Genomic DNA, 14,389 nt, shown 5'->3' with positions numbered 1-14,389 from the left:
TTAAAATGAGTTCTCTTATTGCTATAAATAATGCTAAAATTCAGTTAACAAATAACAAATACAATAAATACATAAGAAACAATATATTGCATAAAAAACAAGTCAATAAATATTTGAAATAATTACATAAATAATAATTCTCTAGCTATTTTAGAGAAAAATATATATATCAAATTTGTATAATCCAGTTTTCAGATCATTTCTTTGACAATTAACAAAATAACTAGATCATTTAATCTATTTTGTGACATTATTGATCGAAAATAAGTGTTTATTAACTTCAATTTCAATAAACTTCTTTCTGCTTATGCAACTATTACTAAGATAATTAACAAAATCTTATAGGTAATTTAAGTATTTGAGAATATATCATTCAATTTTGTCAAACATTGTAGCATCTTAAAAAATTGATGAAGCTCTATACAATATTTCATCAAGCTAGTTAAAGACTAACTCGTTAACTTCTCCAAACTCAACAAATGGCCCAAACACTTTTGATATTGTTTAAATTGTTCAAACCAAACTTGAAGAAAAGATCAAGTTTGATCAATTATAAACAAAAAAATATTTAAACTATTCTTCTTTTTATTTAATATTGGGTCAAAAAAATTTATTTCAGTAGATCATCAACTCAAAATAGATGTGTTGGACCCCCTAAAGACTGGCCCTGAGGCGGTGACCTCCTTGGCCTCATAAAAAGTCCAGCCCTAAATAGGACACTATAGAAATTATTTTGTATCAATCATCGGTTTACGATAAATATTTTAAACTTTCATGTCCAGCCAATATAAAACAAATGTATCACAATCCAATTGGAAGGATTACACTGTGTAGCATAATGTGATTTATTATATGATATTAAGATTAAGTCTCTTATGAAATTCTCTCACTGATATATATTTATGAGATTGGTTGATTCGATCCGTATTTATAATGAAAAGTAATAACATTTGACATAAAAAAATATTTTTTCATGGACTAGGTCGAGTTGAAGATCAATTTCATAAAATTAATTTGTGAAACAATCTCGTATAAATTTTTGTATAATATTAAATATCTCAGACTTAATAATGTAGTAATATATATTTGTCTTTTGGAATTTCTTTTGCCTCTGGAAGACGCGGATTAAATTCTAGTAAATGGGTTCATCGATTTCTTTATTGGTGCATTTATGAGGGAATCTACATTAACATTACTATATTTTTTTTTTTCTTCAAATCATGGTAAGTTAAGCTGGAATAGCTCAGTTGGTTAGAGCGTGTGGCTGTTAACCACAAGGTCGGAGGTTCAAGCCCTCCTTCTAGCGTTACCTTCCATTCTTTTTTTTTTTTATCCACACTAAAATCTCATCAATACTTTTAGCAAACAAATAATATAAAAAAAATTATTATTTTTATATATATAAATATTATGTTCACACAAATATTAGTATTTATTAATGTCTACGTGAATAAAATACTTTATAACTTCGAGTTATTGATCTAATTTGAGGGAACTAAATAAAAAAAAATATCATATCCTATGCATATTCAAAAAAAAAAAATCTAATTTTTGCATTAATATTTACTTCTTTACCATTAAATAATTCAGTAAATATCATGTTTTTAACTTACGAAAATATACATTTCAAAAATAGAAAAATTATTTTATAATAAAAAATAATGATTTTATTTTAGCAATACATAATACACATACCACTCAAATAAGATTATACATAAATATATCGAACCTGGAATTGGATTGATCGGATTCTTACAATAATTTACTATATAATATTTGTATTCGATTTATATTATCTGAGAACTATATTTTATAAAAATATAAGTAAACCCACTCTTAATTTATAAAATATTGTAGGACATAATGCTTAACTTAAGCCATAAAAAATGTCATTACATTTAAACATGAATTAGAAAAAGAGTAGGTCTCTTGTTAGACAGTCTCACGAATCTTTATTTGTGGACGGGTCAACTCTACCGATATACACAATAAAAAGTAATATTCTTAACATAAAAAGTAATACTTTTTCATATATGACCCAAATAAGATATTCGTCTCACAAAATAAAACCATGAGACCGTCTCACACAAGCTTTTGCCTTATAAAATAAACTATAAAGTAAGCAAAAACTATAAATCATTAATATATAAAAACTAATTTTTATTATTACTATTATTATATGGTTCAAATTAATATGGGTATCATCTACATTTTTAGTAAAATAGTGAAATATTTTCTGCTGAACAAATTGTATATTACACAATTTAGGGCAAATAACACTTATGAGAAAACAACAAAACTCACATAATTCCTACAAATATCACATGATTTTTATGAAATATATTGTATAACGGTTTTTTTTAAAAAAAAAAATTAAATGTAAAAATCCTGCAAATGAGATAAATGTGTTTGATTCGTTAAAAAATAGAGTTGTAAACAATATATTTTATTTTATATAATTTTGATATATCGTTTATCAACCGTGTCTATCTTTATGATTATTGTTGAGGTAATACTTAAACTTATCAAATTGTATATCTATTGCTAAGACGACTGGCTTATTAGAATTATGAACCATACCAAAATAATTTTATTATCTAAGGACTGAGTTGAAATAAACAAAATGAAGGGGACTTGTCCCAATTCTCGGGGAGAAAAGAACTGAGAAAAGCTCAGAAGCTACGATGGAAGGAGAAACCAGTAAGACGAGGCTTCTCCGATCGGAAACGTCCGTTATCGAGGAATGGAACGGCACTGCTTCGACAAAGTTAGTGAAAACCGCCACCATCACGATTTCTGGAAACTCCGTTCAAAAATCTGCTCTCCGATTCAATCATTTTTCTCGTAGAATTCTCGACGCATTTGTTCCCGAGGTTCAGATTTCTCTATTTTCTCGATTTTTTTTTTCAGTTGGTACCAGAAATATTGTGAGGGTGAGTTACGTTGGGTATAGGAATGGTTAGTGAATTAAATTACATTGCACGTCGAATCTCGTGACTTGAGTGCTATAGTGTGAGAATCAATTTCTAAACGAGTGATTTGATCGTGGTTCAGTAGCAGTTATTTGCAGCCGTGCCTTTTTGCTGCTTGTTGGATGATCCATATCTGTCTGTCATACGGTCGTGCAATTGCTACATCATGGTTATATAGATGAACGATTAATATGTTGCGAAAATAAGCTTTTTTGAGTTATAAGTAGTTTTTCAGGTCATAGTTTGGTTACAATTAGTTTTATGTATGAGTGGTTACATTTGAAGAATAATATGAAGGCCGAATAATTATAACTTCTCTGTTTTCCAAGCTCTCCTCCATCTGTTCTGCATAACTTCCCCTCTTAAACCCCTTTAGTCTTCTCAATTACTGTGGTTTAGCACTTATACTCCTATTAATGTGTTAAACTTTTGATCTATTTTTTTCCTGTTCCTTTGGGATCAAAACCTACTAATTCAACCTGGAATTGTCTTTTTCGGAGACAAAATGTTTCGTTTATGTGTTTTATATTGAATAAAATTGGATCTTTATCCAAGCAAATGTAAAAGAAGCTAATGCCAGGAACCATGTGAGTTTAAACTATATTATCCTTTCTTATTATGCCTGATTTCTTAAGAAAAAGAATTTTTTTGTTTAAAATCGTGTCAATGCAGGGATTCCCAAGCAGTGTGACTCCTGATTATGCCCCCTTTCAATTATGGGACTCTTTGCAGGTTGGAAATTAACTGACTCCCTTCTTTTCCAAGTTTGGTGACTTACCTTTCAAACTGCCAAGAGTTATTTATGGTTTGTTCTTTTCTAGGGCCTTTCAACTTATATGAGAACAATGCTATCTACCCAGGTGAGATATGCAACGGATTGAGGTTAAGACTTAAGACTTATGTTGTGCCTTAGCCCCATTGGTTGCACTTATCAACACTTGTTAATTACTTCAAGTGGTTTTAGGCTCTCTTAAGTGCTATTGGGGTTGGCGAGAAATCTGCTACTGTGATAGGGGCCACATTTCAGGTTTTTGCAAAGTTACGAATTTTATGTGGTAATGTATAAGTTCTTTTATTTTAATTAATGTATAATGTTCTCGGTTTTGAGTTTCAGTGGTTTCTGAGGGATTTGACTGGAATGCTTGGAGGTATCTTGTTTACATTTTATCAGGTATTTAATTGCTTTATATTATATACTATACTACTTAAAGTTCTTGGATGTTGAAATGCATAAGCAGTTGATGGTCTGGTAGAAGTACAGCAGCTAAAACTCATAATCCCTTTCTCTAGGGGGCAAATCTGGATAGCAATGCTAAAATGTGGCGTCTCGTTGCGGATCTTATGAATGATCTTGGTAATAGTATCATCTAAATTTTCTTTGGATTGCATGTTAATTTTTTGTAAATCTACTAGATTATATTTTTGTTCTAGCCTCTAGGAATTATTTGCAAATTTTCATAGAATTGATTTTGACTGGTATTCTTTTCCTTCCAATTTTAAGGAGTAAAATATATTATGTTGTTCAGTTTTTAAATTTGGGTTGGAAACTCACCCTATCATCGACATTGTACCTCAGCCTTTCGCATGGAGAGAGTGTGACTTTTGTCGTTATCGTTGTCAACATTTTAATGCTTGAACATGAAATTTGTTGCAGGGATGTTAATGGACCTTGTTTCGCCTTTGTTCCCATCAGCAATTTTGTTTATTGTTTGCTTAGGGAGCATATCGCGATCTTTTAGTAAGTTTGGAACTGGCACATGTATTGTTTTAGTTTATGACTATGCACGACAATTTTGTTTATATCACCTTAACACGAAAATTGTGCATTTGGAGTTATTTTTCTGTCTCTGTCATGGAAGTTTGATTTCTCTACAAAACAAAAAACTCAAGTAAAGTTGTTTTCCTCTCTCTTTTTGTGTCATCCTGCTACTTAGCTGGCGTTGCCAGTGGTGCCACTAGAGCTGCTTTAACGCAACATTTTGCACTTCAGAACAATGCAGCGGATATATCTGCAAAGGTACCATGCATTTTGATAAAGAAAAGAATTCTCTGGACATCAATCTTAAGTGCAGCCATCCATGTGACTGTTTGCTTTATGTGATAGGAAGGAAGCCAAGAGACTGTTGCAACTATGATTGGAATGGCTCTAGGAATGCTCCTTGCTCATATTACTATGGGGCACTCACTTGCCATTTGGTTTTGTTTTCTCTCTCTCACTATCTTTCATATGTATGGTTAGTTTCCGTTGACAGTTTTCGTGCTCAGTTCTATCAAGCATCATTCCAGCTGCTTTCTCGCGGCTTAATTTTAAAAACTTCATTTGCATTTATTCACTCATATATGTTATGTCGTTTTTTTGTGTGGTTTACAGCAAACTATAAGGCTGTTCGCTGCCTCTCACTTTCTACTATAAATTGTGAAAGAAGCTCTATTCTTTTGTCACATTTCATGGAGACCGGTCAAGGTCAGATATTGAATCTTTGGAACTGATTTTGGAAACACAATGTGTCTTTATCTTGCTTCTCTTGAAGTGCTCGTGAAGTTCTCTAGATTTATGCGTGCACATTATGATTTATTTGGACTGTTATTACGCGTTCATTTTCAGAAAAAAAAAATCTGTAATTTACTGCCGACGTGAATGAATTATATTGAACGAATAAACTTGTGTTTGCAAGGAAATTCATTCCTGCCTTCTCTGTTATAATAATTGATAATTTTTAGCTTTTGTCTCCAAAATGTTATGTGATGGATCCAAGCATTGAAATTTGTTACCGCGTTTATTTTGTGCGTTCAGTCACATTGACGTTAGATTTCTCTGTGTTGGATGCAAGTTCTTTCTCCTAAACAGGTCTCAGTGATGGAGCATGTTTTACCACTGTGGATGACCTCGTGGACAGAAAAAAGTAGAACTGAATATTTGCACCCACGGGTACGGTTAGGTGTTCGGCCATCATCACTTAACAGCAATGAAGTGTGAGTGCTAAAATCTCCTCTGGAAATGCATTTATGTTGTCTGTTTAAATAAATTTCTTTCCGTTGCAAACAGGGTGGAGCTCTCTCATTTGGCTGGCTCTTACTATAGTAAAGGTTAAAACTTCATATGGACCTTCCTTGGCATTGATGTTAAAACCAAGAACCTCGGCTTCTTAGCTATTTTTCTTTGTGCAGGAAAGTATATACTACTTCAGAGAAATGATAAAATTAGTGTCATTATGCACAGAGATTCGATAGCAGCAGATGTCTTACAGGCTTTCATACATGCTCTTGTCTTGGTAAAACTTGTTGGCGAAAGTGGATCTGGGCATTTGGAAAGTCAATCGTGGATGTCTAAAAACTATGAAACCTTGATTGTGAAGGTAACTTTTAACTAAATTTATGGGGTATTCTCTCTCTGCAAATTGCCTGTACAAAGGGAAAAAAAGACAAAATTAAATGCCCCATTTGCTGATCTGGTTTCCGCTGCTTTATGCATATTTCAAAAGGCAAATAACATAAGATTTCTGTTTCTTCTTACCTAAATAATTTCCACCTCAAAGTAATTGTGTATATAAAATGCTTCAGTAATTGATGTTTATCAATGGCTAAAAGCATGGAAATGTGTTGCTGCAGAGAGATTGAATTAGTTGTTAAATGACATTTTAGCGTAAAGACCGAATATCCTACCGTTATTGCATTACTTCAGCATACAAATATACCTTTTACACCACATTTATAAAAAAGATGCGTGCGTTATCTCGAGTTATTTATGGTTAGCTTTAAACTTCACTCTGGCAGCTTCAATCATCTGGATGGAGAACAGAACGTCTTCTATCGCCCTCGGTCGTATGGAAGGCGAATTGGTTTTTCAGTTCATCGGATGAAAAACTTGACTAGGTGATTTCAAGCATTGCCCGTAGAAGCTCAGTTCTCGTTTCTGATTTCTAATCACCAAACATGACTTTTGCCAGACGAAGAATGAAGATATTTTAAAGTAAGACTCGTAGCTACAAGCACTTCAGATGTATTACTATGTTTGCCAAATGGATATTCCTTACGCATTCTTCGACGTGCTTCCTTATCATCATCCTTTTTATGTTTCAACGACAATTTAACTGTAAAAACGAGACTGGAAATCGTGCTTGGTTTGTTTAAAAAAAAAGGAAAAGAAAATAAATTGTGTTCGGTTTAATTTTATTGTTTAGGGAAAATTTGTAGATGTAAAAATAATTTAAGAAAATAAATTGTGTTTGGTTTAAATATGTAAAAAAATATCAAATTTCAACTTGCATGGGCTCAGAACATCGTTGAAGAGTCTTGGTACATGTATGGATAGGGAAATGCTCATATACTAAAAATTATCATTTGACTTTGTTTTAAACGAGCATTTGAAAAGTAACGAGCCAAAATCCAGATTCATAAACATATCATACATTTGTATTATGAAGATGATGTTGTAGTAAATTTTAATTAAAAAAAACAGTAAGACATGAACATTTTATTAAAATTTAGCCTTGTAACATTTAGTAAATAAATATTATGTAGCAAACATTCAACTTCTAAATAAATATCACAGTAATAAAAAGCAAGCAAACTGACCAAGTCTTCAACCGATCATTTAAAAGCTCAAGCTCAACAACAATCATGTTCAATCAAGTAGCTCACAAGTTTGCTTGAAATATCTAATATCCTTAGGCTACGTTTGGTTGGAAGAAAAAATTATGAAATAATTAAGAGATAAATGATAAAAAAATGATTGAAGTAGAAATATAATATATAAAGATAAAATAATATTATGTTTGATATGATTGATAAGAATGAAATAATTTAGAATCTTTTGTTGAATTGACTAAATTGTTCTTCCACTATTGCGACGGCGGTCGGCCGGTCGGCGGCAGCAGTCAGCCATGGGGGTGGTCGGCGGTCGACAGCTGCAGTGGTGGTGGGCGGCGGCGGCGGCAACAGTGGTCGGCCGCGGGAAGTGGTGATGAGTTTGGAGATAGAAGAAGGGTAAAATTGAAAAAATAGGATGTATTAAGAGTTGAATAAATAATCTTAGAGGGTGAGAAGTAATTATTTTAACCCAATTAATATAACCTAATCATTTATAGGAGAGATTGACTTGGTTAAATAAAAATCCTACTTTTAAGTGGGTTTAAAAAACATAAACCCATCTAATCAAAGCTACCAAACGCAGCCTTATTTGATACACTTCAATACACTTGCATACAATTGCTAGACGAAACTGCAACGATATAATCCTTGATTTAACCACAAAATAGATACGGGTACTGAAATTGACCAAAAAATAGATTACCTAAGCTGCCATAGATTTTCTTTCTTGTAATGAAACACAGTGTGCATCCAAACACTCGACATTTGGTCCCAACTATGAAGCGCGATTTCAAAAGATTAAGACAAAATAATTACAGCCCATTCTCCACCAGAGTTTTGAGTTCTTCGTTCATGTGGTCGGACCAATGAGAAGATCTAAACTTCCAAATTTCCGTTTTTTGCTAAGTCTTGTAAAAAGTTTCCGAGTAGTCTCTGATCTAGAACCATGTTCGGTATCTGTAACAAAACATTAGAAGCTTAAACAAAGTAGAAACTTGTTTGACAGGGTACGAGAGAAGGAGTTCAAAGTTAAAAATAAGTGTCACTAACCTTGTTACCAAAGTATATTTTGGAGTTATTAGCAATAGCTTCAATGAACTTGAGTTCCAAAAACTGAGGAGTCAGCATCAACTTGTTTACTTCTGCTTCTCTCATCGTCCTTCAAGGTCCAACACAGCATTAAAAAGGTTCTTTCCGTTATTTTTAGTGTAGAAAGATAACACTTGATTAAAAAAGGTCAACAAGAAAGTTTTGGTTCGATTATAATACAAGTTGACACATGCAATGTCATTACTTAAGACTAAGCACATTCTCAGGAAATTCCATTTTCCAGAAGTTTCAGAATACGAAATGGTAAGAGGGTCTTTTTACCGGTAAAAGTTGGCATCGGCCAAGCTCTTTTCACGAGCTAAATATATTGCATTAGAAATTTCCTCTTGTCTCCTTATGCTATCTTTCTCCATCAACTTCTGTTCCATCTGAATCTTACTAACATGTGCATGTTTTTCAGCTTCGCTTACGGCAATTTTTTTCTGTGTCTCTGCTTCCTTCTCAGATACTCTCTGTTTCTCCATCGCAATCAAGACCTATTATTGCATATACGTTAGAACCAACTACAAGGTAAGGTTACTTGAGCTCCAATGTCCTACGGTTTAACCAAACAATGATTTTCTCGACATATGAGGGATAGGCTGCTGAACACTACTTGGTGCAATTTTATTTTGATAAAAATTAAAACAGAGTGTTCAAATTATTAAAAGACCAAAACATAGAGTGGATTAGGATGACCTTTCAAACGAATCAATTGTTTCTGAACTTTGCACTTCAGGAATATAAATCACCTAAAAATCTAAAAGATGCCCACCTTCCAACCATTGTTGGAGTTTTCATTTTCAACTAGAAATTAAAAGTTATTATTCAACCAAAATAAAAACCACAGATGGAAAAAATGGATAATAAACATGCATAAATACATACCTTGGTGCGCTCCTCTTCCATCTCTACGAAATTCCGCCTTATACTATCTGGAATGGTAGGTTTCGTGACCCGCACACTAATAATTTCAATACCAGGTGCATATCTTGTGCAGTCAGCCTGAAGAGCATCTTTCATTTTTTCATCGATCTGAAAAATTGAAACGATAGACAACTTAACCCCGCAAATTTAAGGTCTCAATAGCGCATTTTGACATTATTCTAGTTAAATATAATTAGAAGGAAGAGACGAAGAAAATCATGAGTTTCTTTAGTTTTATTTCTTCTGCACACCTTTGAATTACAAATGTGCGCTATTTACTTGAGCTCCTTCTACTAATTCTTCTGACATCATTACATAAAATTTGTATTTCCACCCACCATAACAGTTGTATCCAATAATACCCATCCACTGAACTATGGCATCAATTTCATAACCCTCCCATTGAATGCGCATTTGACAACAAATCCGCCTCGTTAGAACCTTAACATGAAAAGTCCATGTGGGCAAAGAATCTTAAAGAAGGAAAAAGAATACGAGAATTCTTGTTTATTAATCACATTTGCCTCATTAAGATATATTCAACCTTTCAGGTCTTCAAAATGCTACTCTATAGGCCATACAGAGAGAAATGAGCTAAGTACCAAATGCAACTAGTTCAAGGAATGATCAAGCAAAATACCCTTCAAAAATACATTCATAGGTATAACTAGGGTATGCGTTAAGGGAACATCAGAGTGAAAATCACCTAAAAATGCCTAATAATATGTGAAAAATAACCATTGACAAGTTCACCTTATCAATCAATTTTTTTGGAAGGTAGTTCACCTGATCAAACATGTCGATGTAAACTTGCTGAAGGGAATGGCCACTGCAAAACTGATTGATCTCGTGATGGATCTTGTCATATATCCATGTGTTGTCGTATTGGACACCATAGTTGAGCAATGTTTCATACACATAGTCCTTATGAAGACGATTAACAACCTGAAGGGATTCTGAGTAATATTTATGTGTTCAAATCATAAGTGAGAGTTTTTAAAATAAGCAAGAAAATAGGATCACCTCTATCTTCTCAAAGTTAATCATCACGCCTCCTTTCGTTCCACAAGGAATATCCCTAACCTGCTCAGTATAATGAATATTTTATATCGAGAATCTACAGAACTTTAGAATCTCAGAAACTTTTGCCCATCAAAACACACACAAAGGAGATAGAGGGAGCAGCAAAGTTACCAAATCTGTCTGTAAGGTTACTTGAATAGGCTCAAAGTGAGTTATAATTGGCATTTTGAAATGAAAACCTTCATTCAAGAGATGCAAATTAGAAACAAGAAAGTAGACCAGAAAAAGCTTTTGTTTTGTGTATGAGAGAACTGCATGCTAGCTAACATGAATGCATCACTTCATGGTGGATGAAACCGCTACCTGGATTTGTAATGGTGTTTTGAAGGGCACCTCCAATCCAATAAACCCCAACATGACCTTCTGGAACTTGATGCAAAATAGAGAGACTTTGCATTATTGTTGATTGTGATGGAACTATAATCTGCAAACGATTTGATGTCATGTCATGTGTTTGGACGCTCACACTTAAATTATCAGCCTCATTTCTACAACCTTTAATCAGTAATCAGAAACCATCATAAGAAAATAATTCTTTACCCTTCTTTCACATTCAATACACTTCATACTTGAATACCTGAGTTGAACTCTAAACTTACATATTGGAAGAAGGGACGCTTCTCCACACTCTACAGTGGCACACAATGGTATCCACAATAGAATCTCAAAGCTACCAGTTTTTCTCATGAATAAAACAAGAATCATAGTGCAATACATCATAATGGGAACCCAACAGCCAACCCCCCGCTTTTAGTTTCATCATTTAAGTAAATGAAATATTAACTATCACAATGAAGTTTCAATCCACTTAGCTGCTGCCAAACAGATTGACATGAACCTGGTCCTAAACCTTAAACCCTGTGCTAATTCCTAGCTACTCCACCAGAATAAAACTACTCAAATTTCGACTGCAGGGGGGTGGCTTTAAGAAACCAGGTACATCAAATACCTTCTCCAAAAGTGTTTTACATCCAAACATCTATCACATGCATTTAACAACCAGATAATGTTGCCCATACCAGACACTGCTTCAGGTGATCCGATATAACAAATTTCCTGATATTGTATTAGCCGCTTTAATAAGAAGCGGAAATTTACAATAAAAAAATTCAATTACCAATTATGGAACTTTTTATCTGAAAACAATGAGATGACCTAACAAAAGGAACCTTATATTCCTTTTAAGAAAAAAGCAGAAATGAAATAACGTAAGCTAAGTATGTTTGGTACCAGGCTGGAGATGCCGATGAAGGCCAGTAGAACAGTAATTATGGCGGTGAAATCTCCGCCTCCACCTTCACGTGCCGGAGGTCTCGGCGGTTGCTGTGAGTCCATTTTGGGAAAGGTGAAATAGGAAACGGTGTGCACGAGGGAACGGATGGGATTCCTGTAGGTGTTTAGATATCCTGTCCACGAGTCATTAATTTCTTGGAACAAAAGCAAGCATAATTTCCCATTGCCATTTTTGGCAATAGAAGTATTTTTTGAGATAGTAATTTTTATATATGAGATGAGTTAATATTATCGATATTCATAATAAAAAATAATATTTTTAGTATAAAAAATAATACTAAGATATCTATCTCACAAAATACGACACGTGACTCACACAAGTTTTTTATTTTTGTGGCAAATAGCTAATGTATATTAAAATTTTAATCTAAAATATGAATCATTTTTATTTAAATATACAATTGTATTGAAATAAATTAATCTCAATTTAAGCTTTTGTTTTATAATCTATACTTACCATAATTAAAGTTGATGAACGTAATTAAGCAACTAATTTTTGTTAATATTGATATTTCCACGTAACTTAACTTCAAAAGTTAGCTCAAAATAGAAGATTATTTAAGTACATATATGCAACACACAGAAACTCTATCTAATCAATGTAAGATATCTTAACACATCCCCTCACGCCCATGAATGAACAACTGGAGTGTGAAGATATTGACGGTTGAGCAGTCCAACACATACCGTTGGGTTTGAGCTCTGATAGCATGTTAACATTGAGATTTGGACCTAACTCACTCAAAAAAAACTAGATCAAGGGTGAAAATTGTCCAAGTCCATATATAAAACTCTCGAGAATTCTATCCAATCGATGTGAAACATTTTAACAATTTTGGTGTGGTAATATGTTTTTTAAAAAACAAAAAAAATACTCATCTTTTTATAATATTTTATTTATTTTATTTAATAGATTTGTATCAAATCTATAATCAGGCTCAAACTTTACTTGCATTGAAACAAGTCATTGCTTCAGGTTCCATGTGACATGGGGCAAAGAAAGGCATTAATATGTGTATATATATTATGTTATTTAGCCTTTAGAACCCAAAAGAAATTAAATTAAGCTCACTAAAACCTTATTATAAATAATCTCTTATTCGAAAATTTCAACTGTCGTTTCAAATTTCAATACTCAAAACTCTGCCTAGTTTGCACTTTGCCGCTACCGATTTCGAAATATTATGTTTGATTCAACATTCAAGTATAACTCTTCATCGGTCAAAATTTGAAGTTCGACACAATCTGCATGCATGGCTTGCACTGATATTTTAACATATTTTTTTATCCAGTTTTTTGCTTATGAAAATTCTAGAATATTCTTGAGTGTTTTTAAATCTTCTTACCATATAAATTGTTCGAATTGGTTTTGGGATTTTCCAATGGATGGATGGGTTTATTTCATCCTACCCATGTGGGCATTGTAGGATGGATGGCCAAGATTTGCCCTTGCATATATAGGACCTATTTTTTTTTTTGAAATTGTATGTGTGGCAAGATCTTACCCGTTGAAATGAAGTGAGTGCAGTACCCACATAGATAGGATCTCATATACCGGATGGATGGATGGATATCTTCGGAAAAATTGATATTCTCACACTCGAATGCATCTGGATATGGTTGTTTTTCAAAAACTTAGTTTGACCAATATTATTTTATTTTTAAAATTTTCCAAATTTCTATAGAGAAAAATTTTGGATGACTTGAGAAACTTTGTTGCAATGTGTGCTGCGGAAAGGGTCAACTTAGAAAAACACAGAAACACTTACGTCAGTAGAATTTCGAGATTTATTAGAGAACAACTGTACATTCATCAAGGCCCTATTAAATTCATTTAAAAAAAAGGCCCTATTAAATTCATTTAAAAAAAAGGCCCTATTAAATTATTAGCACGAGTATCCAATATTCTTCACGTGGAGTGCATATATATTTAAATAAACTAGGAATGATCATGTGCATCGTACGTGGGTGATTAATAATGAAATATATACTAAGAAGATTTAAATAATTTTTAAAATCGTTTAAATAACATCTTGTTTATGAGTATTTATTGATCTAAATATATCAAAACACAATAAATAAAAATACATCATCATGATAAATCAAATATATTCACTTATTTATATAACATTTTTCAATTTGTATGATTATAACATAATGACAGCTCTCTCAAATTAACAAAGATAATTTTCATCCAAATATCATTTACAATAGAAAACAATAAAAATAAAATTAAGAGAATAGTAAATTTTTCTAAAATCAAAATCACAATGTATTTAAATGGAGTGCATATAGTGACTGTCAAATAAAATTCTCTTAATTAACTAAATTATCATAATGATGTTAAAATAAAACCCCTAAACTTGTTATTAAGTTAAATATCAATTGTGTTTTTGCTAATTTTTAACTCCTTGCGAATTTTGTTTAACTTTTTC

The 14,389-nt window shown here is 32.6% G+C and overlaps 2 protein-coding genes and 1 non-coding gene across 4 annotated transcripts; 2 read left to right on the top strand and 1 right to left on the bottom strand.

Annotated features, from left to right (window-relative positions):
* Positions 1-1,232: 1,232 nt before the first annotated feature.
* On the top strand, positions 1,233-1,306 carry TRNAN-GUU (transfer RNA asparagine (anticodon GUU)). Its single transcript has one exon. It is a non-coding gene; the product is annotated as a tRNA-Asn (tRNA).
* A 1,299-nt stretch (positions 1,307-2,605) lies between these two features.
* On the top strand, positions 2,606-7,155 carry LOC140981155 (protein root UVB sensitive 3). 2 transcript variants are annotated; one of them, XM_073447450.1, is made up of 14 exons: positions 2,608-2,873; positions 3,645-3,704; positions 3,794-3,832; positions 3,937-3,999; positions 4,087-4,143; positions 4,263-4,326; positions 4,627-4,710; positions 4,907-4,989; positions 5,077-5,206; positions 5,344-5,436; positions 5,804-5,945; positions 6,019-6,059; positions 6,141-6,328; positions 6,747-7,155. In XM_073447450.1, exons 1-14 carry the CDS (start codon positions 2,685-2,687, stop codon positions 6,843-6,845), a joined length of 1,332 nt encoding a protein of 443 aa, XP_073303551.1. In that variant the 5' UTR covers positions 2,608-2,684; the 3' UTR covers positions 6,846-7,155. The 2 variants fall into 2 exon arrangements, 1 of the variants encoding a protein (XP_073303551.1); XR_012176042.1 differs by lacking the exon at positions 6,747-7,155 and having other exon boundaries at positions 2,606-2,873; positions 5,821-5,945; positions 6,141-6,266.
* A 1,206-nt stretch (positions 7,156-8,361) lies between these two features.
* LOC140981817 (uncharacterized) lies at positions 8,362-12,105 on the bottom strand. Its single transcript, XM_073448293.1, has 9 exons — positions 11,892-12,105; positions 10,965-11,085; positions 10,773-10,840; positions 10,602-10,661; positions 10,365-10,523; positions 9,540-9,686; positions 8,934-9,148; positions 8,613-8,721; positions 8,362-8,519 (listed from the first exon to the last, which is right to left on the bottom strand). Exons 1-9 carry the CDS (start codon positions 11,994-11,996, stop codon positions 8,439-8,441), a joined length of 1,065 nt encoding a protein of 354 aa, XP_073304394.1. The 5' UTR covers positions 11,997-12,105; the 3' UTR covers positions 8,362-8,438.
* Between the last annotated feature and the right edge of the window lie 2,284 nt (positions 12,106-14,389).

The sequence above is a fragment of the Primulina huaijiensis genome, chromosome 7, assembly GCF_012295235.1.
Source record: "Primulina huaijiensis isolate GDHJ02 chromosome 7, ASM1229523v2, whole genome shotgun sequence".
In the NCBI taxonomy this organism is placed as follows: Eukaryota; Viridiplantae; Streptophyta; class Magnoliopsida; order Lamiales; family Gesneriaceae; genus Primulina; species Primulina huaijiensis.
This window is presented reverse-complemented; position numbering and strand designations above follow the sequence as displayed.